Source organism: Gymnodraco acuticeps, unplaced genomic scaffold, assembly GCF_902827175.1.
Source record: "Gymnodraco acuticeps unplaced genomic scaffold, fGymAcu1.1, whole genome shotgun sequence".
NCBI lineage: Eukaryota > Metazoa > Chordata > Actinopteri > Perciformes > Bathydraconidae > Gymnodraco > Gymnodraco acuticeps.
In genome coordinates this window covers 2,797,366-2,821,582 of record NW_022990346.1, presented here as the reverse complement: position 1 = coordinate 2,821,582, position 24,217 = coordinate 2,797,366, and the positions used below count along the sequence as shown (strand labels likewise).

The 24,217-nt window shown below is 38.8% G+C and overlaps 3 protein-coding genes across 6 annotated transcripts; all 3 read left to right on the top strand.

Annotated features, from left to right (window-relative positions):
- The first annotated feature begins 269 nt into the window (after positions 1–269).
- On the top strand, positions 270–13,187 carry LOC117551067 (WD repeat-containing protein 82-like). Of its 3 annotated transcripts, XM_034223759.1 has the most exons (18): positions 270–808; positions 1,118–1,218; positions 1,340–1,406; positions 1,665–1,767; positions 2,368–2,484; positions 2,612–2,767; positions 2,874–2,943; positions 3,613–3,755; positions 8,295–8,468; positions 9,301–9,396; positions 9,481–9,585; positions 9,674–9,688; positions 9,770–9,811; positions 9,885–9,935; positions 10,276–10,401; positions 10,518–10,668; positions 11,505–11,626; positions 11,785–13,187. In XM_034223759.1, exons 1-18 carry the CDS (start codon positions 648–650, stop codon positions 11,950–11,952), a joined length of 1,968 nt encoding a protein of 655 aa, XP_034079650.1. In that variant the 5' UTR covers positions 270–647; the 3' UTR covers positions 11,953–13,187. The 3 variants fall into 3 exon arrangements, with proteins under 3 accessions (XP_034079650.1, XP_034079649.1, XP_034079648.1); XM_034223757.1 differs by lacking the exons at positions 270–808; positions 1,118–1,218; positions 1,340–1,406; ... (4 more) ...; positions 3,613–3,755; positions 9,885–9,935 and adding exons at positions 5,422–5,474; positions 7,186–7,306; positions 8,109–8,186 and having other exon boundaries at positions 8,290–8,468; positions 11,785–11,947; positions 12,062–12,140; positions 12,934–13,187; XM_034223758.1 differs by lacking the exons at positions 8,295–8,468; positions 9,301–9,396; positions 9,481–9,585; ... (5 more) ...; positions 11,505–11,626; positions 11,785–13,187 and adding an exon at positions 3,847–4,142 and having other exon boundaries at positions 322–808.
- A 1,237-nt stretch (positions 13,188–14,424) lies between these two features.
- LOC117551070 (cytokine-inducible SH2-containing protein-like) lies at positions 14,425–16,964 on the top strand. Of its 2 annotated transcripts, XM_034223762.1 has the most exons (3): positions 14,425–14,781; positions 15,614–15,770; positions 16,049–16,964. In XM_034223762.1, exons 2-3 carry the CDS (start codon positions 15,632–15,634, stop codon positions 16,567–16,569), a joined length of 660 nt encoding a protein of 219 aa, XP_034079653.1. In that variant the 5' UTR covers positions 14,425–14,781; positions 15,614–15,631; the 3' UTR covers positions 16,570–16,964. The 2 variants fall into 2 exon arrangements, with proteins under 2 accessions (XP_034079653.1, XP_034079654.1); XM_034223763.1 differs by lacking the exon at positions 14,425–14,781 and having other exon boundaries at positions 14,816–15,770.
- Positions 16,965–19,465: 2,501 nt separating this feature from the next.
- Positions 19,466–24,071, top strand: LOC117551071 (rho-related GTP-binding protein RhoA-B). Its single transcript, XM_034223764.1, has 5 exons — positions 19,466–19,580; positions 20,525–20,682; positions 21,057–21,177; positions 23,110–23,240; positions 23,325–24,071. The coding sequence occupies exons 2-5, from the start codon at positions 20,527–20,529 to the stop codon at positions 23,496–23,498; spliced, it is 582 nt and encodes a 193-aa protein (XP_034079655.1). The 5' UTR covers positions 19,466–19,580; positions 20,525–20,526; the 3' UTR covers positions 23,499–24,071.
- The last annotated feature ends 146 nt before the right edge of the window (positions 24,072–24,217 follow it).

Below are 24,217 nucleotides of genomic sequence, written 5' to 3'. Positions count from 1 at the left end.
AACATAAATTTCAGAGGACACATGTTTGCCGTTTCCGGTGACTTCCGGATGGCCCGGGAAGCACACTTCAGAATAAAAGCGTAGGATATGTATTTTAACTATAAACAAGCAATACAACACAACAGTCCAATGTTTGAATATTGGACTGTTGTGTTGTATGTATAACCGTGATCATGTTCAAGCATAGACACGTTAAAGCATAATTATTTTTTAAACCAGTATTTAAAAAAAAACGTTATAACGATGCAGCAAGACACCATTTCCTGTGGTGTATGCAGTGCTTCCGTTTTTTCCAACATGTATGCTCGTTTCTACTCCCGCCACTACCCGGTTTGTTGAAACATCTAAATGTAATGGCGATTGGATGGCACCGCCCCTCTGGTATATGAAGATTTCCAAACCAAACGCTTCCTTTTCAGCTCGTGTTGCTTTATCGTGTTGTTGCAGCCATAGACTGGTTGCAGCCCTTATCCGCTTGTTTTTATCTGAACATGTATTTATGTAATTTGAACGAAGGATCTTAGGCGCTTTTACTCATGTTTCGCTCGACTAGTGTTGAAAAGCAGGTTTCTTTAAAACTGAGCTGATACAAATGTCCACTTTTATGTTTTACACACTGTATTATTTTTGAATGAAAAGCTGCAGACATGAAGATCACAGACAGCGTGTTTCGGAGTTTCAGGGTTGCCAGAACATTTCGACAAAATTCCCAAAAAGTCAACTGTGTGGACTTCAGCCCAGATGGTGAACATGCAATATCAAGCAGCGACGACGACTGCATTGTGTTGTATGACATCCGAGAGGGAAAGTAAGTGGCCAATAATATTACTTTTAAAAACAGGTTATAACCGTTGTATGCATTTGCGCCCCAAATATATGCGAATGACCCATATTCTCATATACAGATTGTGAATATGAATGTCCATATAGTGTGTGTGTGTGTGTGTGTGTGTGTGTGTGTGTGTGTGTGTGTGTGTGTGTGTGTGTGTGTGTGTGTGTGTGTGTGTGTGTGTGTGTGTGTGTGTGTGTGTGTACGTACCATGGCAGTGCAGCTATTCACTGCGGTTCACCAGCTGATCAAGTTATTAACGTGTTTAAATATTCTTTCCTTTCTAAGACCTAAAGGGACCCTCTACAGCAAGAAGTATGGAGTAGATCTGATCCGCTACACACATGGAGATACACAGACAGTGGTCTACAGCTCCAACAAACTAGACGGTAATTACTGAGTACTGACAGTCAGCTGCTGACACAAAGCAACCAAACATTATGAACTAAAAATAAAGTGCACATATATGTTCTCTTGATGATTTGCCAATTAAATATTATTTTGTTCTAGATACCATCCGATACCTTTCACTTACTGACAACCAGTACATCAGGTATTTCCCTGGTCACACTGCAAGGTGAGTAAAAAAGAAGGATAACATGTGGGACTGTTTGCTGTAGATGGATGTGGACAAAGATACTGTATATGTTTCCATTAACAAACTCATTCTAAATACAAAGTGTGCACACCAGGGAAACATTGCCATTAAACTATCTACACAAGCTGCAACCATCAATTATGTTCAATATCCATAAAATATATGAAAATTGTAAACAATATCCATCACTATTCCCTGTAATCAAATGTCTTGTTTTGTCTCAAATCTCAACTTTAGGGTTATAGCTCTCTCCATGTCACCAGTGGACGATACATTTATCTCGGGATCTTTGGACAAAACGATCCGGATCTGGGATCTGCGTGCTCCAAACTGTCAAGTAGTACGTCAGGCTGGAAAATGACACTTCCTCTTCTCTCAGTAGGCAGTCACTGAAGTGTATAATAACAGCTACTGCTTAGTAAACTTGTACAGCTTTTAGACAGTGTTACAGCTGTTTAATAAGCATTAAGGTACTTAGATCACTGTAAGATAGTCACTGTACACCTTTTGAGAAACATTAGTCCTATGACCACTAGCAACCATGGAACACTTGGATCTTCCCACAATTCTGTAAGACATTAACTTTAAACAGAGACTAGCAGGTTTGAAAAAGAGATTGTTGATCTCAATGGGATTTTACCTGGTTAAATAAAGGCTACAAACAAACAAACTTAATGGAAGGAAACAGTTTACTGTATTTTCAAGTTATAATAAATCAGTTTTATGCTGTTTACAGATAGTGTAACGTAGGTAGTGTAAGAACGGTACGGAGACACAGCATAGCAGTGGTTTTCGGTGAATTTTCAAATTTGGCAGTGGTCTAGAATAAGCTGTTGGCTATCCGTGGCCTATATCTGTATTATAAAAACAGCATTTGTATAGGAATGATTCAATCCCAAGCTTTTTAAACCATATAACCAATTTCCAATGTGTGTTTCAGGGTTTGACTAATCCACTGGGGAAACCTGTTTGTTCCTTCGACCCTGATGGGCTGATATTTGCTGCAGGAGTGGAATCACAGGCCATCAAACTATACGACCTGCGTGCTTTTGACAAGGTAAAAAGCAAATCGATGTGTCTGTGGTTTGCTTGTGCATCCCTGCATGTACACAGGATATTCATATCCCTGATATATTTTTTCCCCTGTTATACTGTATTATAATACATCTAATCTCTGTTAAAAGGGTCCCTTTGCCTCTTTTGAGACAAAGTTCAATCGCGCCTGTGACTTGACTGGAGTCAAATTCAGTAACGATGGGAAACAAATTCTCATCTCAACAAACGGAGGGATAATTCGTGTCCTAAATGCTTTCAATGGATCTGTGCTGCATACTTTTTCTGTAAGAGACGTAAAGCTATCACATCACATTGCTGTTAACCAACTGAATTACACCTGTGTATAAATGAGTGTGTTTTCTATCTATTAATTTTACTGTTTATTTTAAGGGCTACAACAACAGTAAAGGCATCTCCCTGGAGGCCTGCTTCACTCCTGACTCTCAGTTTGTCATGATCGGTAAGACGAACTACATCATGTTAAATGTTTTAGTCTCTACCTGTAAGATCTCTGTTGTACCTGTGTGGTAATTGGGGATACACAATATGGATTTTCTTCTCAGCTGATACCAACAATCATTAATCACTTATGGCCAATTCTGATTGAATAGCAAATCATTTCCCATTTTAGTTTTTTTTTTAAAGAAGCTCATAACCTTTAGTTGATGCATACCCAAGTTCAAGAAAGGCTTGTAGTGAGTAAAGACGGGTGAATAATTATTCCATAACCCAACCATATTGACAACAGAATAATCAGTTTAGACTATTAAGATTTCATAAATGTTTCTATTAAACTACATAAAAAAACGTCACAATCATACATTAGCTTTTTCACAGCATTTTGCAATTCCAATTAAATGTATGATACATTTTTTTTTTAATTAGTCATGTCAATGTCTATACAATACATGTTTATGAATGGATGACACATTTAACTTTAAAGATGTGTACCTACTATATCCGAATGTGTAGAGGCTGTGCTTGTTGATTCAAGGAAAGCAATAGGGTTTCGTGCTAATGCCTGATACATTTTTGGAAATAATATTAGTATCTGAATAATATAATTGTTCCCATTTATAGGCCAGATGTATACCCTGCATCTCTATTTAAGTTATGTCTTGTTGTGCAGGCTCAGAGGATGGGAGAGTCCATGTCTGGAGCACTGAGAGTGGGATGAAGGTGGCTGTGCTGGACGGGAAACACTCAGGACCGATCAACACGCTACAGTTCAACCCCAGATACATGACGTTTGCCAGCGCCTGCACTAACATGGTGAGGTCTCACTTATTAAGCCTCATGTAACTGCTGTTGGACAAACTGCGAATAAAGGGCCTCTTCATAACTCTTTCTCTTCTTTTAACAGACTTTTTGGCTTCCGTGTATTGATGACTCATAGAGCAGGGGTGGGGAACCTTTTTCCTCTCAAGGGCCATTTCAATTTTTTCAACATCCTCCGAGGGCCGTACAAATTATTGACCTCTGCTTAAAAATCACAGCCCATTCATTTGGCCTTTCTTTCATGCTGTGCAAAGAAAAAGCAACCTCTTAGTCCAGATATCTTGCCATGACTCGCGCATGCATTCACGTGCACGGTTGTGGCATGACCACCAAACAGAAAGATATGGACACAAGATGTGTGCAAATGTATTTAGTTTCCTATCCATGTGGACATAATTTAAGTGGGGGGGACCTAATCTCCTCTAGGGCGGTCCAGGAAGATTTTTTTTTAAATATTGAAGTTAAAAGCATCAATCTGGTGCACTTTGAGAGCAAAATGAAGAGATCTATGGAAACATCTCTCAACACCCATATGAAACAGAACTGTAAGCAGATTTATTTTTTCTTTATGGATATTTTACAAACCACTCCCCTTTCAAACTGTATTCTTGTTTATTAATAACAACTTACTTTACTGTCATATAGTATTTTATACCTGTTTACTTTATTCTCTTGTTTTTTGATAACTATAATGATCATATAAAGATGTGCCTTTACCTCACTGGTTGGAGAAAAAGCTTCTTATATTCGTTAGCATAGCTAGCTAACCAGATGCTAATAACAACAAAGTTATTGACTGTATGATCAGAATGACAGATGAACAGATCGCCACTGGGCTTTCAACTAAAGACACAGCCACTACAATTTTTTTTGAATCGTTCTGGTGCTCTCCGTCAGAACTGCACCCCTGTCAGACGAGACCATAGACTGTGGACGAGACATATACCACGTGATGACACGTTAGGCTCGTGTTGTGTTCAAGGATCATGACCGTTGCCAGGAATAACAGGCACTCGCTTGTTTAATTATTTTGCGGTCTAGATTTCTTTAATTTTTTTATTTTTTGCGTGTGTATATAAATTACCTCGAGGGCCATACCAAATGTTCTCGCGGGCCGTATACGGCCCGGGGGCCGGAGGTTCCCCACCCCTGGGGACGTTCATCAGAGTGAGTCCTCGTGGAATCATGCAGAGATGAAGGATTACGTTTTGGACCGCCTTCTTTGTCCTCGTGGTTTTTAAAACATTTAAAACTTTTTACCTTCAGTATTTTAACCGTGTGGATCCTGCTGTGACTGAATAATACCCCACAAACTTCAGGTTTTTAATGTTGTTTGAGGTACATCTACAGGCATTCTAGGCCTGTTTTTATATGTCATGTTAATTTTAACTTTTGTTATTGTCTGAACATTTTATAATAAAATGTCTTAGATGAATATCCTTTTTTCTTTCTCCTTTATTCTGACTTGTATCATACATCAAATACATCTTTATGTATTATACAACATTTATTAATGTAATCTAATTGATTTAAAGGTGGGGTAGGTCATTTTGGAGAAACCAGCTTGAGTGCACTAGAATTTGAAAATACCCAGCCGGAAAAAACCTGCCACTTCCTTCCAGAGCCCCTCCTCCAACACACACGAAGGCAAGGCGCATATGACCAATGAGGGCACGAGATAAGTTTGTGCACAGATGGAAGGCTGACAGGCAGGTAGGCCATCCAGTTATTTTAGCCGGCTAAAATGATTGGTCGTGCTTTTTACAGTATTACGGCTTCCACAGATGACATTTTTTTAATGGATTTTTTGTCAAAGCACTTAAGATATTCATTGCTATCGGGATGTTAAGAGCATTCCATGGAATATAACAAAAAGTGTATCTCCAGCCGGTTTCTCAAACTTACCTACCCCACCTTTAAGAGGTTGTTTTGACAAAAAATATAACATTTCAGAAGATGGGTCAAACTATGAATCACAAAGTAATTTCTTCCCGTCCCTTACTTTGCCAATGTTATTTAGTTTACTTTCATTATAGACCAAAAACACCAAACCCTTACAAGTCAGAAGCTGAAAGTAGGTACATTTAGGTCATTTGTGCTTGAAAAAATTATTACTTAGAACAATTTACACAGTGCTATTTAAAAACAAGCTGGTATTAATAGGATTCTTAATGTATGGTAAAAACAACAACCTTAAACACAATGAATAAACACAATTACAGGATTAGTATATTGATTATTCTAAGAACAATTAACACTCTACTGACATGATCTCACTTTACAAAAGCAAACAGGAGTTTCTCTATCAGTAAACCAATCTGTGAACACACCTGCAGGCGTGTGAGAAACGCAGGCAGTTTTAATCAATTTAATGAATGGGTGTTTTTCTTTTTTTTTGTGCTCTGTAAGTGCCTTCCAGAAGTAGAGGAAGGGGGGGGGCGGGGCTCTGTTGAATAATGTATAGATGCTTGGGTTGTGTACTCACCACTGAGTGAATAATAGATTATCCCCTCACAGGTGACCTCACAGGTACACACTTATCTTTCTCTCACCTCCCTCATATGTGCATGTGTGCATGAAAGATGTGTAAAGGGATAAAGGTGAGACAGTTAGAGCATTTGGCGCTCACATTTTTACAACTGTAAAACTTTCTCACTCTCCCTTAACATACACACTGATCTACCTTGTGTGTGTTACCTCGATGCGTTTGTTTGTGTTTATGTAAGCGGCCTGTAATGAATCCATTAGTTCTGTCTGTAGCCAACTCTATAGTCTTCACACAAATCATCTGAAGCTCTTTATAGCTCACATTTTGGGATAAAAGGTGTATGAGAGAAATCTCACACTTATATTTAAGTACAGTGCTGTTGTCGCTCCAGGTACCCATCCATCTTCCTTTTATGAACTATTTAACAAAGGTATGCCATCAAAATTAACAAAAAATATCCACTATCATGAACAGAAACACACAAAACCAACCATTATTGCTCCATGAAATGTTTCAGACAGATTGTTGCTCAGTTTCACATTTTAATTTGAGATGATGCAGTCGGTCTGAGCTGATCAGAAACTCTATGTCAATTAGTGATAAAATGTCATTGCATGTGGCGCTTTGACAGCATCTGAAAACTCTGTACTGACCACTGATGTCATGAGTGGTGGATTTCTACATGGCCTCACACACAGTACAGTGCAGGACAGTGTGTGACTTGAGAGATGCTCCCCCATAGAGACTGTTAAAGTTGTGGTCATTGATACGCAAAGAGTTTTAGATCAGTGGTGAGGCTGGCATATCCACTGACAGCTTCGTTATTACTCATCAGCCACAGTTCCGCAGATTGTATTTCAAGTGTGAGGATTCTCCCGAGTCACCCTCTGGGCGTTTATGTCACTGATGCGCATGGGTCCATCTGTCTGCTGTCAGTGGAGAGGCAGCTACCTGCTGAGCGAGAGGAGCGTGGACACACACCTGGACCTGGTCCTTCCTGCGTGAGAGGAGTGTGAAGCTGACGGCCAAAAGATGTCACACCAAACCGGAATCAATGGTTAGTTATTTTCTGTACATTCACTCTGTACAATTTCTCAAGTTTTTGTGTTTAACTTTGGATGCTTCAAATTAAAGTGGAAGTTGTTTTACATTCGCTTTTTTACTTTTGATCTGTGCCACAGCATGTAATACATCCACACAGGGGATACAATTCTCTAATATCCTGTAAAAGTGCATTTACAGATGGTCCATAAACTTCACTGACATTATCCTGTGGATCTACATTATGATTGTGGGCTTTAAAGGATACACATTTAGAAAAGTACAGTATATGAGCGATGAACAGTTCCAATGTCTTTCTATTTTGTGTTATTTGTAATCATTTAGCACCAAAAGGCTTTAATGGTTAGTTTAAGAGCTACGTATATGTGTGTTATGGCATTTTGTAATTGGAGCATCGGGGGATGGATTGGCAGGAGCGTACCTCTCTCACCTTTCTCACCTGACCTTACATCATTTATGAGACCGCTGTCTTTGGTAACCATGGTGAGAAAAAAGCAGGGAGGGCAATAAATAACAAAATCTGGTTTCCTGTATTAAAACTGCCATTCCTTGTTTTGATAATTATGGGGGAAATGAGGCTGTTTATTATTCAGACTGAAATCTCTCATCAGCTCTTTGGTACCTGCAGTACGTCCCTGTGTGAGTCACTATAGGGGATGGCGTGACGATCTGGCAGTGGATCAAATGTTCTCCCTGAAGTAGAGTCTCAGGTTCTTACCTACCTAACTCTGTCTCATTTGCTTTCAACCCCCCCATCCTCAGTTTTGTCTTGTCTGCCTTATATCTGGTTACTTTAGCAACATCGGAGCTGAAAGAATTTCTGGCCCGAGCGAGGGGAGGTGCCATCCGAATAATGAAGATTGTCATCAGAAACGGTAAACATGAAATGTCTTAAGTGTTAAGAAAGTTTTACACTAGTAAGCTTCCAGGTGACTTATTGAAAATCGGAAGATGCTGATACGTTTGTCTTGTCTGCAGAGGAGTTGGTGTTAGATTCATACAGAGAGCCAGCGTACAGCTGGGACAAGGATTACGACCAGTTCCTGCTCCCTCTGCTCACGCCTCAGGAACCCTGCTACATCCTCTACCGTCTGGACTCCCAGAATGCACAAGGGCACGAGTGGATCTTCATCGCCTGGTCACCTGACCAATCACCAGTATGTCAGGAGAGGCTGCCTGCTGTCACTGATCAAATGTACTCATTCAAAGTCTATGTAAAAACTTAAACTGCATTACTTTTGACGAAATGAAACTCTTCCTGGAACTACCATAAAACCTAAACTTTGATAACCACAATTGAAAAGTATTTAAATAGAAAAGGCTTTATGATTTATTGTTTATGGTATTACAGAACAACTGCCTTGGACACATCAACATGTCTGATGTAGTCACATAATCCCAAAATGACACTTCCTTTTAAAATATACTATAACATTTCAGAAACTGATTAACAACTTAACAGAAAACAAAGCATGGACTCTAGAATAAAATGTTCCCCCTTCAACAGATTAATAAACTTCTTCCTTTTCTTAATAACAATTTTTCTAAATGTGTGGCATTAACGTGACACATAACCTCAATGTAAATAGAAAAGACAGTAAGAAACAGAAAAGGATAAAAGGTCACTCAACAACCATCAAAAAATCAGTCAAACTGCACAACCATCATTTTGCAAACATCCTGGGTGTTCAAGGAGCGTAAAAAACGTCTGTAAAAAAATGTGTCACTGTTTGAGTTTGGGTAAGGAAGGGTTCGTGTTCAACACAAAGCCTTTTGATGCATGTTTCCCCTCCCCTCTCTCCTTCTATCCTGTCTACCTTCAGCTGTCGTGAATAATAAAGGGGGAAAAGTATCAAAGATCATCTTTAAATGAAAAACTATTAACACAACACTCAACAAAACACATGAAAAATGACTAGAAAAGTAATCAATAGTCAAAATAGTAATGGAAGTTTCTTGTATCCTCCTGTCTGTCTTGGCACCCGTTAGGTGAGGCAGAAGATGGTGTATGCAGCGACCCGCGCCACCCTGAAGAAAGAGTTTGGAGGAGGTCACATTAAAGATGAAATGTTTGGCACCGTGGAGGTGAGGAAGATCCCACCAACATGACAACTGATCATTAAATCTTTAACTGTTGGTGGTTCAGTACCATTCTGTTTGTGTTTGCAGGACGATCTGTGTTTCCAGGGATACCTGTGCCACATGTCCTCCTGCTGCTCCCCCGCCCCGCTCACAGCAGCCGAGCAGGAGTTACAACGAATCAGAGTCACAGAGGTCAAGATCAACAATACAAACTGTCTGAATATGATATCAAACACAAACGTACATTAAGTGTACTTATTTTGTATGCTTTTTTCTGCAGGATAAAGTTGTGTGGGTAAGTACACTTTCTTCCTAGTACAATCCTAACCGTTTCTGTATCAAGAGGAGATTACAAAACTGCCTCTTATATCCACAGGGTGAGCGTAGACGAATTGGGACTCCAACAGCGCGAGCGAGGGTTTGTTGCAATCTTTTTGAGTCCAAATTCAAAGTTGAAATTCAAATATAACAACAACAAATCATTTCACCAGTTGGATGCCAAATTGCCACAAATTTCAGATATCGGTGCTCTACTTTCCACTGTAAGCCTTTTCGATGTTTTACTACTCCATTCAATTGAGAAGAAAACAGTATTGAATGTATTTTCCCCTTTAGGACACTCATAAGTAACACAGCATATAAACATAAATAAAAAAATGAAAGAATGAATAGATAAAAGGTCAAACTTAATTTAGAATAAAGAGAAGGTAAAAAAGAAAAATCAAGCGGGAGACAATAAATATAAATAAATAAACAGAGAGAAGGCGTCATGTTGTTATTTTTCACACTAAATAGTTGTAAGAAGAAATCTACTAATATCACTAGGATTTCATTTACATGTAATTTTTACACCAAGGTTTCTGTGTTTATTTGATCCTGCAGGTCACAATGGAGTTTGGCTTAGACAAAAGAGCGCAGACTCTTCAAGGTCTTGCCTTCCCCTTACAAGAAGAGGCCAAGCGAGCTCTGCAGCAACTCAAGCAGAGACGCATCAACTACATACAGCTGGTGAGCCCCAACAAAACCCCTTTTTACTAATTACTCAGCGTGCATCATGTAACTTATTTATTGGTGAAATTGGGGTGACTTGACCCCTGAACAAAGCTTGTTTGTGTGTGTTGCAGAGGCTGGATGTAGAGAAAGAGACCATTGAGTTGGTTCACACCAAACCTACAGAGACCCACGAGCTTCCCTACAGGATTCCCTCAGATTCTCCCAGATACCACTTCTTCATCTTCAAACATTCCCACCAGGGCCAGCGGCAGGAGGCGCTGGGTGAGTCTCTCTGTCAATTGCATTTTTATCTTCAGTGTGCTCGTCATAGAATCTCACAGAACGTCACATATTCAAGTTACACCATCTGGTTGCCGACCCCAAACTTAATATGCACTAATCTGCAATTTGACCTATAACAATGAGTCGTGTGCAACATGAAATGACCCCACCGGAAATAATGATTGATTCTGCAGATGCCCTCAATGTCTTTAATCTGATTGTTTAACATAATGTAACATTTAGCAGATAAAGAGACATATTTTAACAACACAAAGAGGAGAGTGAATATTGGACTTTCATTTGTCAGGCTTGACACAACAATCACTCCAAATCAATGATAATGTTGGCCCATTATGCAGTGTGGTAATAGATCATGTTATACTAACATTTGAACCATATGGACTTTATAAGAGGACAGTACTGTTTTTTTAACTGCTTTCAGGCATTATATTCTATTACTCTATTTTCCATGTTTTTTCTCTATGTCTGTTTTTGGTATGCAATATTTATCCACTGGTTGAATAAAAAAAGGTTTACATTTTTTTCTCCCAGTGACCACAATGGTTATCAAAATGTTGCTCAAATATTGGTTAAGTCGCTCATGTTGAGTAGTTTTTACACAAGTGCATAAACTACTGTTTGATTAAGGTCAAGTGATAGCACCTCTTGTAAGTACTGATGTACTTTGTTCAACCCCCCTGTGTAGTGTGTTGTTTAGAGAAGAATGATTATGGGTGCTTTTGTAGCGTCTGAGACAGGGGTTTTGTTTCATAACAGATATGATAACCAAATATAATACAGTGAAGTTGGAAACAACAACTTTATATCTCTTCCAGTGTTCATATATTCGATGCCTGGTTACACCTGTAGCATCAAGGAGCGGATGTTGTATTCAAGCTGTAAGAACCGACTACTGGACGAGGTGGAGAAAGACTATCAGCTGGAGGTCACCAAAAAGGTTCACATCACCAAAATCACCCACGATTAAAATAACAAACTGATGCATGATCTGTAATATATCTCTGTGAAGATAAACAGTAAACCACGTCACCAAATTTGATCTACAAACTGGTTATCATAGTCAAAATGAATCTGTATTTTATTCTGTGTGTGTAGATGGAGATAGACAATGGCGATGGCCTGACAGAAGACTACCTGTACGAGGAGGTGCACCCGATGGAGCACGCCTTGAAGCAGGCCTTTGCCAAGCCCCGCGGACCGGGGGGGAAGAGGGGCAACAAACGCCTCATCAAGGGCGCTGGGGAAAACGGGGAAGAAAGTTAGATATACACAATATATTATACATGAGTACACAAACATACCACACTATATCTATGAATGTACTTGTTATTTGACTGTTTAGCTTCTAATAATTTCTCCTTTTTACCTTCAGACATTTCAAACGGAGAAAGTAGATCCACCATGCAAAAAAGGAGAGTGTGGAAAATATATAGCCTATATCTTTTCTTGTGGTAAGGGAGAGCTTCTAAAGTTAACACTGTTAGTGTAAGTGTAGCAAGCTGACACATATTTTGGCCTATTAAGATTAAATTAAATTGAATTTGACATACAACGTGTTAAAGTAGTGAATCAAGCGGCGGTTTTGAGGTTTATATGTAAATGCATCCACAGAGTTGATAATTTAACCGTTCTTATCCACTTATCCGGGTGTCAGTCATAACAACTTATTGTGCAGCAAAACCTTTTTCAAACCCACAGTACTTTATTATCACTTGTAGAGATCCAAAACGTTGCAGAAATACTAAATACTTATAGACCTTATAGGGAAATGTGTACAATAATATGCTCAGCAGATATATTATTTCCATTTCATGTAATGTGGAAAGCGATTTAAAACATGGAGTATCAGATTCTAAAAGCTCACTGTGAATATACATCTTTGAACAAGACAATACACTGTGGAAATTATTGCAAATAATATGACATATGGGGGAAATACAATCACTCGATTTATTGGTGGAAAGGAAGATTGATAAGACGTTGCTGATTTTACTTTATTAACTACAGCCAGCCGCAGTTAGCTAAATTAAGCATTAAAGACTGTAAATGGGGAGTTCTAGCCCCCCCCCAAAGCTCACTCATTTAAAGATGATATCTTGTTAGTTTAATCTGTCTTAAAACCTCTTAAAACAACTGGATGTTAATAGGATACTATTTTATTAATACATTTTTCATTTGCCAACCCAAGTTGAATGCAAATGCTCAATCAGATCTGTCTTCTCCTGTTTCTGTGCTCCTCTTCAGGAAATAATTAACATCACCAGTCACTAATATTGATTCAGGTAATCAAAATCATCGTGAAATGGCTTTTAAATGTTTGTTTTATGGTGGATTATCCTTTATATTTTCTCTAGTCAGCCTATGCTTTACCCATTGTTCATTGCAAATCTCTCCACATCACATTCACAGTTGCCTTCTTCAGTCGCTTGGGTGAGGTTTGACTACACTCAGCTGAAGGCTGTTGTTTTACATGGCCCTACAATAAAATATTTTCTGTATTTTTTAGTGTTTGTGTCCTAATTTCTCTGTTTCTCTGAGTGTTTGTGTGTGTCCTGTAGACGTGCAAGGTCAATGGGTTGTGTGTGTTTTCCAGGAAGTCGCTGTACTCAGAAGCCTTCAGCTGTGCACTTCTGCTGCTTTCATTCCTCTGGGGAAAGACGCTATATGTGAAACATTTTCCTGGAAACCAGGTTCAGAGCTGAATGGTAGCTTTCAAGTGCTCGTTATCTTTGAACACGGGAACTGTGGGCTGGGTGATGATGAACCTGTTTATAACATGACTTCTGACATGACACAGTTCCAATCATTTCCAGGAAAAAATAATCCTCCAGTATATAACCATTAGCAGGTAATTGTCTTTACACTAATAGCCCACAACAAGAAAAAAAATGGGCTGAAAGGTTAACGCTCGAAACATTATTAGAAGAGAGAAATAATAAGTAGTGTTTGGGTGCTTATCAATGTTTGGTTTACTCGACAATAATAAACACAATACACTTGGCTAATGATAAAAACAGCTAAATATTAACTCATTATTACTAATTATCAAACATGTACACAGATATGTAAATGTGAAAAGCAGCATTTCCACTGGATGAAATGTGGCGTTAAAAACCTTAACGCCTGCAACTGCATCAAAACAGACAGAGGTAACTATAACATTACCGGAAGTAAGGCTATTGGCCTTCAGAATAAAATATTAACTAACAGGTGATAGGGAAAACAACAACAATATGTAAAACTCAGTCACATTTAATTCTGCACAAAATAAAGTCTATTAATGAACTGTGATAATACATTCAGATTTGTATGGAGACCTAATGTGTTCAATATTACAAAATAAATAATACATAATGAAACAGATTATCATAATAATAAATATTGTATGGCACAACAAGCTCAAACGTATGCAGTCTGACACAAATGTCCCCAGCATTAGTTACATCTTTATCTAATAAATTGAGTCTTATCGTGTATAACCGTGACATTGTATAATGAGACAATGCCTTAAAAGTCATTGCAAGTCATTTCTTTTTTTAAATAGGTGAGTATATTTCAAAATTCTTCATGATAAATCGCATTACAAAATAAACATCGTAATGACACACTCAAATTTCCAAGGTACTCTCTCATTTCTCAAAGAGGCTTTAGGATGGGTTTGTCTATAACACCAGACCTCCAAAGAGCTTTTCTTAACAAAGTCACCAGTTTCTTATTTTTGAAAGCCGTACCGGAAGTGCAGTGTGTTGACAGTGTGTGTATTGACAGAGATCAGAAGAGCTGCTGGCTGCAGCTTGTCTGTCACTGCGGGCGCTGAAACACAAAACCTTTCTTGGAATCAGATTCCTGGAACCAGTCAGTCCCAAAGTGAAGCGAGCTGTTTTCTGTCCTCACAGCACACACACTCTCAGCACACCACAGCTCACACACAGATATATCCTCTCGGTTTTTACGACTGTTGCAGGTTTTTAACACGGAATATATTATCTTTTCGACCCCAGCAGAGATTATTCGGCATTTGTTCATTCTTTCTTATCCACAAGGCAGTTTTATTGAAATCGTCGTGATCTCTATGATAATCTTTGATTTAAGGTAAGAGTGATACAAAAAGGATTTCATGATTTCCAAAGTCTGTTTGATCTAGAATTGCATTATTTATATACAATGATATTGCCTGATGTCTGAATGATTGTGACACTTTATTAACCCTTTAATTTGTTTTTGGCTTTTTGTGTCGTGTGTTTTTTGTTTATTTCACTAGTCTACTTAATGTAGTCTAGCCTACATTATCTCAGATCAATACATTACTATTATATTTAATATTTTAATTTTCTGCTACTTTTACTCCACTACAATTGGGAGGGAACCACTTCATTTATCTGAAAGCTTCAGTCATTAATTACTTTTCAGATTCTAATGAATAATATAATTAAAATAAATTATACAAATAAATACATAAAGTGTTGTATTGATTTGCATAAAGATAAGGTTTTTTAATATAAATGTATCACTTGGTTAAATGTACAAGCAACCCAGCTAAATATTTAGTGAAAAGAATCAAGCCAAATTGACCAGCTGACTCATATAATACTTATATAATGCTTACTTATGCGTACATTAATATGCATTATAATTCAACTTCAACTTCTATACATTTTAATACAGAGTCATTTCAAACTGTGATATTTGACTTACTAAAACTACCTAACAAGAATCTTTCACCAATTGGGGTTGGTTGTTTTTGTGCTCGTCAGCTCAATTTGGACAAGAGCAACCAAACCTATATTTTACATCTGTGAATTAAAAATGATATAAACATATAATTTACTTGATTTACTTGGGACAGTGACCTATTAAAGTAGTTCAGAGCTTTAACAGAAATCTCTGTTAAATACCTAACAGGTAATGTTCTGTGTATTAACAGGGCTGCTATTAATCAGAAATGGTTGCCCGTGCAGTGACAATTTTTCATCATGAGGAGCGACAAGCTTCCTGCCGCCTGCAGCCCTTTCCTCCGCCCTGTGACCCAGCAGATGATCTCTGCTGCATCACCACCACCTTCCAGTACCTACAGACCTCAGGTACACCGGCAGCCTCTCCGACTCTGAATTCAGATTGTACTTCATTGAAAAAATGTGACTGTTTTAAAAAATATGTCTATCCCATGTACGTTTTATTTATTTGGTATGGATTACATTAGGTGAGGGGAGATATTTCCATGGCTTTGCGGTATAATATAATAATCTAGGAATCAAACCCCACCTCTAGTAATGCATTTGTATGGATATATTCACCAAAACTACTTTCATGTTAAAGAAAAAAATAAAAGCTGATATTAAAACTATTTGTTTGAATTCAGGCTGGTACTGGGGCTCTATCTCTGCGAATGAAGCTCGGGAAGTTCTCCAAAAAAGGTCTGAAGGCACATTCCTAATGCGGGACAGCAGTCACCCTCAGTTCATGCTGGCCCTGTCAGTGAAGACCCGCTGTGGACCCACCAGCATTCGCATCAAATACTGCAGGGGCTCTTTCTGGCTGGACTCCATTTCCCCCGGCCTGCCTCACCTGCAGTCCTTCCCAGATGTGCTCAGCCTCATACAGAACTACACAGCCTCCGGACACACAAAACAGCGCCAGAGGTCAAATGACATCCATCCACAAACAAAGCCTGACCCCACCAAGCACACGGACAGTGACAGTGGAGTGCCTGACAGTGGAGTGCCTCTGGAGCTGGTGCGCCCCCTGCACAAACCAGAGGCCTTCTCTTCTTTACAGCACCTGACGCGCCTCGCAATCAACAGACACACAAAGTGCCCTGACCATCTGCCACTCCCGAAGCCTCTGCTGCACTACCTGCAGGACTATCCTTTCCACATATGAGGGTCTCTGTCTCTCTGGTGCAGGACACAGAGACTGGGACGTGGGTCAGGGTCACCCTCCTTGTTGACCACACACTGTGAATCTTGGAACAGTTTGACACCCAAAGGGACAGCGATTGACCCAGATGGAGGTAATTGAAATGAATGACGAGTTAAGTCTTTGTACTACTGTTGTTCTCTAGGATAAGATTTTTTTTTTTACTATTTTCATAAGTCTGTGTCAGCAACTGTGAACTGATTTTATTTAAATGCCAATGTGTGAGCTTTTTCTATTTATTTGTGCCATTTCCTATCAGTAAGAAGAGATTCACATAATGTTTTTGCATGTTTTGGACGAGTGGCTCCAATTTTTTACATGATTTTAGCAATAATAATTAAAGAAAAACTAAAATCTGTCAAGATATGACTTCTGGTAATTTTGTTGTTCCAGTAGGATTTACATTACAAATGTTTTGGATTTATTTTTGTTTTTCCTCTTAGGAGCTCATTTTACGGCACTTGATGTTTGCAAAGTGTGTTTAATGGAGCAATGTTTATTCACTCTTCATGAACGTAATGAACCGGATGAACCATAAGCCACCAGTCGTCTCATGTAAAAAAAATTCTGCACTATTATTATCACAAAATATCTTAAATATGGCTTTTTTCCAGTGCTACATGTAGTTTCATTGGACATGGTCAAATCTTATCACAGTATAATCAAGAATTTAAATAGTCCAGGGTAGAGGGTACACTTCTAAGATAGTGTTACCAATAGTGTGAGGTCAGCCTGACACTAACATGACATGCAGACTGGAGGGCCTTTTAAAATAATTATATAATATATAATAAGAGACAGGGTAAATGTGATGGTATTTTGTTATGTACAAAATCATCATAAATCATAACTCTTCTTACAAATCATTACCAGACTGAACAGCAACGGGTGTTCGTTGAAGAAAATGGTACTGTAGGAAATATGTTTACACACTGGTTTCATTCTCAGAAAAGGATCATGCCTGTGGATTTCAGAGAAATAAAACATGTTTTTTTCACGGTTGAAAGGCTGGCCACTTGAACATACAGATGAATGTGCGGTATTACTGTTTTCATGGAATCATGCTTAAGTTGGTTTCCACGAGGAACTGAGCAATGCTGAGAAAAGCCTCTTATCAGGATTAGAGTAAGTAAGAGCTGTAGTTATTAATACACCGCTGCACCAACTGAGAGCAGATCATCTCTCTCTGCTTGTGCCAACCCATCACTGTCAAACATTTAAATTATTTTTCTGTCTTTACTTAAATGATCAGCATCTTTTAATCACTTTGCTAATAACATTCTCTACCAGGAAAGCATGGACGTTTCTGACATGCAGTCTTAATAGTTTTGCTGTTAAATGCACAACTGACAAAGATGAGTATGTGTAGCTGACGTGAACTGTAGGGATTAAACCCACAGAGGAAGTACTCAGATCCTTTACTTGATATAATGTAGAAATACCACAATATAAACAAAGTGTACTCAACACAACACATTCAAAAAATAAATAAATCAAAAGCACCTTTCGGTGTCTTATTTTATATATGTTATTATAGATTGTAAATGTGTCAACCGGATTTGGATGTGCCTATGTTGCAATTTTTACTAGTGTGCACCTAAAACAATCAGATCTGTTTCAGAAAATCTGAATTTGCTATATATATTTTGTATGAGCTGCAGACATGTAACCTGTAAATAATTTGCATCACTACAGATCAATATCAACCAAGGTGGGTGAAAACATGCCCTACTAAAGCACAATATTCACTAACATGATAACAGCTTGATTCCTGTTTTTAAATTATCTTGTGATCCTGTGTCAATTGTTTTTTCTGAATGATCAAAAAATGTTTTTACATAAATTACTTCTACATGTCAGAGTAAAAGAGGCACAGGTGTAAATAATACAGTGAAAGGTGGCTACCTCAGTTTCTGGGTCCTGGCTGCTGACTGTCATTATGTCAGGACTTACTGAGACATTTAAAATGTACAATTGTAAAGTTAATTGTAACACATTAAAGTCCAAATGTCTGCCGTCAAAAAGTGCATATTAAAAATGTAGTTTGTATTTTATAGAGACATTTCGTCTATCGTGTTACCAACAAATAAAACAAAACAACAGGCCTGGGGACATTTACATTATTATTGCTATTATTAAATGTTCACAGTTCACAGATAAGCAGTGGGTTGCTAATAGGGGCCAACAGTAGCTATGTTTGCCCTGGAGACCCAAACAAGTTAATTTTCTGCATAATAGATTATGATAGAGGACAACAAATGCCAACACTGCCAACCAAATTTGGTGGAGTAGAAGTATGAAGTAGCATGAAAAGAAAATACTCAAGTAAAACACTAGTACCTGAGTAAATTTAAAGTTACATTGGACCACTGGAAGAAAATGTGCGGTATAAAGGACCCCAGCCCATAATATAGTAGGCCTATGTCAGTTATTTAGATATTTCGTCCTAGAGACAAGCAATTATGTTGCTGTTCTGTATTATATATTATTCAAATGTATACAAATGTATAGAAATAAGAATGATAGGACATTCATGTTAACCATACATTTTAAGATATACACACAATTATTGTAAATAAATTATTTCTGAAATATCCTCGCTATGGGTATAAAAATAAACAAAAAAACATATTATGTGAAAAAGTCACACCTTACAAAAGTAGTACTTTTAACCATAATGTCTGAATGACCTATATTAATGTGAGATGCTTCTAACAGTTATTTGAATAAGAGCTATGGGTAGTATAATAATAACAAAACAAATTGCAAATAATAACCATCGTAGCTTTAACCATGTATTCCATTGATATGGTGTAATATTTAATGTTTGTACAACAGTGAATTGTTATCCTCCCCCACCCCCTCACTTCCCTCCTGTTAATCCTCCAGCAGCAGCGCAGTCAGCAGCAGCAGCGACGGAGGCCAACAAAGCACTACTTGGAGATAATTTGGATATATTTTAAAGCAATCATTAGGTAAGCACATAATTAAAAGCAATGTTAAGTTACAGTACATTGTCAGTGTGCTTTGTTGGCAACAATATTGTTATATGTATTTTGTTAACCTATATTTCCATCCTATATTCTGCTGACGCTAGCCAGCTAGCTAACGGATCGATGGAGTCGCTGTGACTTCCGTTTTGCTAGCTAAAACCCAAGCTAGCCAGTCGTACCGGTTAGTGACTTTAAAGGAAAAAACGAGGTTTTTGTGGGAAGTTAGTTGAAAACCACGAACACGGCCGTGGGATTATATATATTATAACATAAATAACGCACATGTATCCAACACAACCTTTGAATAACACCATAAATATGTAAACGCAGCGCACTGCCCGGCTAACGCTAGCTGGTTAGCTCGGGTAGCTAAGTCTTTTGTAAACAGAACCCCCTAGCTAACTGAAAACTAGGTCAACATACACGGCAGTGAATCACAATTATATGTTGATACCAGTGAGTAACGTGTTCATTTTTCGGTAAATCTAGTCACTGTTCTCCATGTTATATGGGACATGTGAACGTTAGTGAGTAATTTGTCAATGTTGATCCCGGGGTGGGTCAGAAACATTCAAGCGGAAGTGTATCATCATGTTTGTTGCTAGTCTGACTTAAATTGTTATCCTAATTCAACATAAGGTGCACGGTCTCACATCTTGACATGCTGTCCTCGTGTTTGTATAAAACGGCAGTATAGCTGGCTGACAGACCGTGATAAAAGGCCGTGATGTTGAAAGCTAAATAGTTAGCCCCGGGTGTTGGTTTCAGACGAGTTGTGTCAACACAGCTGAAGACGGGTGACTGCTCATCGTTTCTCACATGTAGAGGTGGACGTCGCATAATGCCTGAATGCAATATGAATTACCTCCCTGTGATAAAGTGTTTTCATGTTGTAACCTTTGATGTTTTCTGTCCCCTGTCTGCAGCTATGGCAGCAATCAGGAAAAAGCTGGTCATAGTGGGAGATGGAGCCTGTGGGAAGACCTGTCTGCTCATTGTGTTCAGCAAGGACCAGTTTCCAGAGGTCTATGTGCCCACAGTGTTTGAGAACTACGTTGCTGACATTGAAGTTGATAGCAAGCAGGTAATGTAGTTCTCTTTTCACATTTCAGTCTACAATCAGCAGGATGGCCCTTACAGCTGAATTGAAGTCCCTTTTTACTCCCTCAAATCTGTACAACTTGAACAGGTTGTATGTTATGAGATGTGTTGATTAATACCAATAAAGTTGACTTATTTTGCAGTTTTGGATTTATAAATTAGTATTTACCTCAGTTCTTAATCATGTTAGGTTCATATTTTGGATAAACTGTTAAATATTATGGTTTCTGGGTGTGCGTTTCAAAGACAACAACATGCGTTTAAATTAAGTCTTTGTTAAATGAAACATGTGGACCTGAAGCACCCTGAACATGCTTTGCCTTCCTCTTATTGATTTCTTGTGACCTCTTATTGCAGGTGGAGTTAGCTCTTTGGGATACAGCAGGTCAGGAAGACTACGACAGACTGCGCCCCCTCTCCTATCCCGACACTGATGTCATTCTCATGTGCTTCTCCATCGACAGTCCCGACAGTCTTGGTAAGTTGAAACAGAGCGCTATTAGTTGTGGTACATTTTTCTCTTTTTAATTAATCTAACTGCCTAAACAGTTGTGAGACGGTGAACACATTAAAGATTTAGTTTCAATTTACTGTATACGTTTTTTTGTCCCAGGAGGGAAGTAGACACCAGTTTGAGAAAATAGCTCTCAGAAAGTTTACCTTGCACTTTTGCTGGACACAGGAAGGCATGTTATTATACTCCTCTGTTGATTGTAACACACCATGTATCATTTTTTTCTCAACCCTGTACATCACAGTCACACATACAAACACACTGATCACATTTTCAATTTGCAACACGCACACTTCAGCCCCATGTACCTCTGTTCTGACCAAGAAGCAACCTCCAGGTCTGATATGAGCCAATGGAGAAGTGCCGTAAACTGCATTTTTTCTAATGGCCAGCAGGGGGCGACTCTGGTTTCAACAATTTTATATATATATATATAGTATATCATGTGTTCCTGATAAATGGTCAGATGGACAAACATTGTGTAATTAATAAATCAGCAGTAAGGGGACAGTGTACAGGAGGTTTTCACATGAAATAGAAGACTAATGGGAAATGACTCTATCTCACTGTTTATTATTGTCATACCGTTTCCTGATTAGTTTATGGACTTGATTGCTAGTTAAAATTGTCATGTTTTTTGTTCATGTTCATTAAGAGAAAAACAGAAGATAAAGCAGCATATGCTTTAGGGCGGGGCTTCCTTGTGATTGGCAGGTTGCTACAACAGTGTGGTACAGTTTGAGTGTTACAACTTTGAATCTAACAGTGTTTTCCATTCCTATAAGTTAATTGTAATGCTTTGCTGCCTAAAGTGTCTTGTTCAGCACTCCCTCATTTGTCACTTTTGGTTCCAAAAAAACAAGATGGCGCCAGTCAAAATGCTAAACTCAAGGATTTGAGACGACCCTTAACAAAAAAGGGATGTCACAGTGACTACTAGGGATGGGAACGATTAATCAAATATAAAAAAAATAATAATTCAATGTATACGACAGTGCCATAGCTAAATGTGACGTCTAAATGTGTGTTTTGCTCCGCTCACGGTACCTCACAGCGGCAGAGCTGCAGGTGCTGATCTCTCTCTCTCGCGTCCGGTTATACTTCACTCGCGTTTATGTCCAAAGCCATCAGATCTAGCTAGTTCTAGCTAATGATATGGCTGCTGCCCCTCCCTACACGCAGATCACGCAGACTCAAACCTCATCTTATGCCCAAATGCGCTCCGCAGCCGTTGCGAGGTTCCGGCGCTAATAGTTCATGAGCGTGCTCCCCCGCCCCCTGTCAACACTGACACATGAGTGGCCAGCCTAAACAACAATAAGCGCTGCTTGGCAACCGTGTGTGGCGGCAAAGTACATAGACATTTTGACAGGAGATATTTAGTTTTGCCGCTATTCGACATATTTTACCAGTCATAGTCCGGTAATTATTTACACTCTAAGAAGAGTCCTACACAACAGACATGGCGTCAAAAAGGAGTAATGTGTGGAAATATTTCGACCAGGTTAGTGAGTGCGGTGTAGAGGTCAAACTATGCCAAATTAAACTTATATACTTATATTACTGCTATACCCGCAACCTCCGTTCCAGCTGTAGGCCTATAGCTGTCAAACTGTGATCACCAGTTCAATACATTTGACAAATTAGACCTGGTTTCTATACTTATTTGAACATGTATTTATTTATTTCCAAAAGTTATTGAAACAAATTTTTGGGAAAATAATTTTTTTTTTTTTACCCAATTGTTTTTTTTATAGGATATGTACATTTCGGTTAACCGTTTTTTGGGGGGTCGAATATACATTTGTTTTCAAATTCCCATCCCTAGTGACTACGTCCACTTCTTATATAGAGTCTATGGTTCTGACAGATGGTGTCTTTTGTCCCCTCCTTCAGAGAACATCCCTGAGAAGTGGACTCCTGAGGTGAAACACTTCTGCCCTAATGTGCCCATTATTCTGGTGGGAAATAAAAAGGACCTGCGTAACGATGAGCACACCCGGAGAGAGCTTGCCAAAATGAAGCAGGTAAATAATGTCAAACTGACACATGAACCAGTCTTCTAGTGTTGAAAGCCTGTTTCCTAAAACGTGTCCTGACCTTCTCTTCAGGAACCTGTGAAACCGGAGGATGGACGGGACATGGCTAACAGGATCAGTGCCTTTGGATACATGGAGTGCTCTGCAAAAACAAAGGATGGTGTGAGGGAAGTGTTCGAAATGGCCACCAGGGCTGCACTACAGGCCAGGCGGGGAAAGAAGAGCAATAAATGTGTCCTACTGTAAACAGGGGGGGGGCACGAGGACTGCCTCCCCCAGGGGGAAAGAAGGAGCATTAGGTCAAACCTACCCCCAAACACACCCACACAAAAGACTGTTCTCCCCAGTTTTTCCTAAAGGTGTAATGCTTTTACTTTCTTTGTCTTAAGCAAAAGTAGTCAGGTTCTGTCAGTATTCATTTTTGAGGTTATGGAAACTACTTTTTTGTACTTTAACATGAGTAAATTTGCCATAATGAAACCTCCTTTATCAACATGTACTATGTAATCAAAGAGGTCAGCCAGGGGCCCTGCTGTGTCATACCTGCCAACTACAGAAGTGCTTAAGCCCTGTCTGCTGATCTGAGGAATGTTTCCACAGCCAATAGGGTGAAGTACCTGTACACTGTGACCCTTAATCCTTTTAATTATTTCAACAAACAGATGCGCACATTGAAGTCAAAATGTGTTTGTGTGCTTCATATACAAATCCTAATGTGCATTATGATCACTTGCACAATATGAGACTGGAAACTCATGTTGTTAAACGCAAATGGAAACGTAGTGTTTTGTGTAATAAATTACTTTGTAAGAATCTTGATCATTTGCATCACGTGCTTGATGACGCTGCAGTAAACCCAGTGAGGGCGTGTTTCAGAGTTGGAGCCTGTTAGTGAAGATACAAGCCAATGTTATTGGTTACCTCATTAAAACAGCAGACAGATGCAGGGTGTTTGAGGGGAATGT

Excerpts from the sequence above, each read along its gene's own strand:
- LOC117551067 (XM_034223759.1), top strand. The coding sequence starts at position 648 with ATGAAGATCACAGACAGCGTGTTTCGGAGTTTCAGGGTTGCCAGAACA. Across the intron at positions 1,219-1,339 it reads CAGCTCCAACAAACTAGACG|ATACCATCCGATACCTTTCA; the intron begins GTAATTACTGAG and ends ATTTTGTTCTAG. Across the intron at positions 1,407-1,664 it reads TTCCCTGGTCACACTGCAAG|GGTTATAGCTCTCTCCATGT; the intron begins GTGAGTAAAAAA and ends TCTCAACTTTAG.
- LOC117551070 (XM_034223762.1), top strand. The coding sequence starts at position 15,632 with ATGGTTGCCCGTGCAGTGACAATTTTTCATCATGAGGAGCGACAAGCT. Across the intron at positions 15,771-16,048 it reads CCAGTACCTACAGACCTCAG|GCTGGTACTGGGGCTCTATC; the intron begins GTACACCGGCAG and ends GTTTGAATTCAG.
- LOC117551071 (XM_034223764.1), top strand. The coding sequence starts at position 20,527 with ATGGCAGCAATCAGGAAAAAGCTGGTCATAGTGGGAGATGGAGCCTGT. Across the intron at positions 20,683-21,056 it reads TTGAAGTTGATAGCAAGCAG|GTGGAGTTAGCTCTTTGGGA; the intron begins GTAATGTAGTTC and ends CTCTTATTGCAG. Across the intron at positions 23,241-23,324 it reads AGCTTGCCAAAATGAAGCAG|GAACCTGTGAAACCGGAGGA; the intron begins GTAAATAATGTC and ends CCTTCTCTTCAG.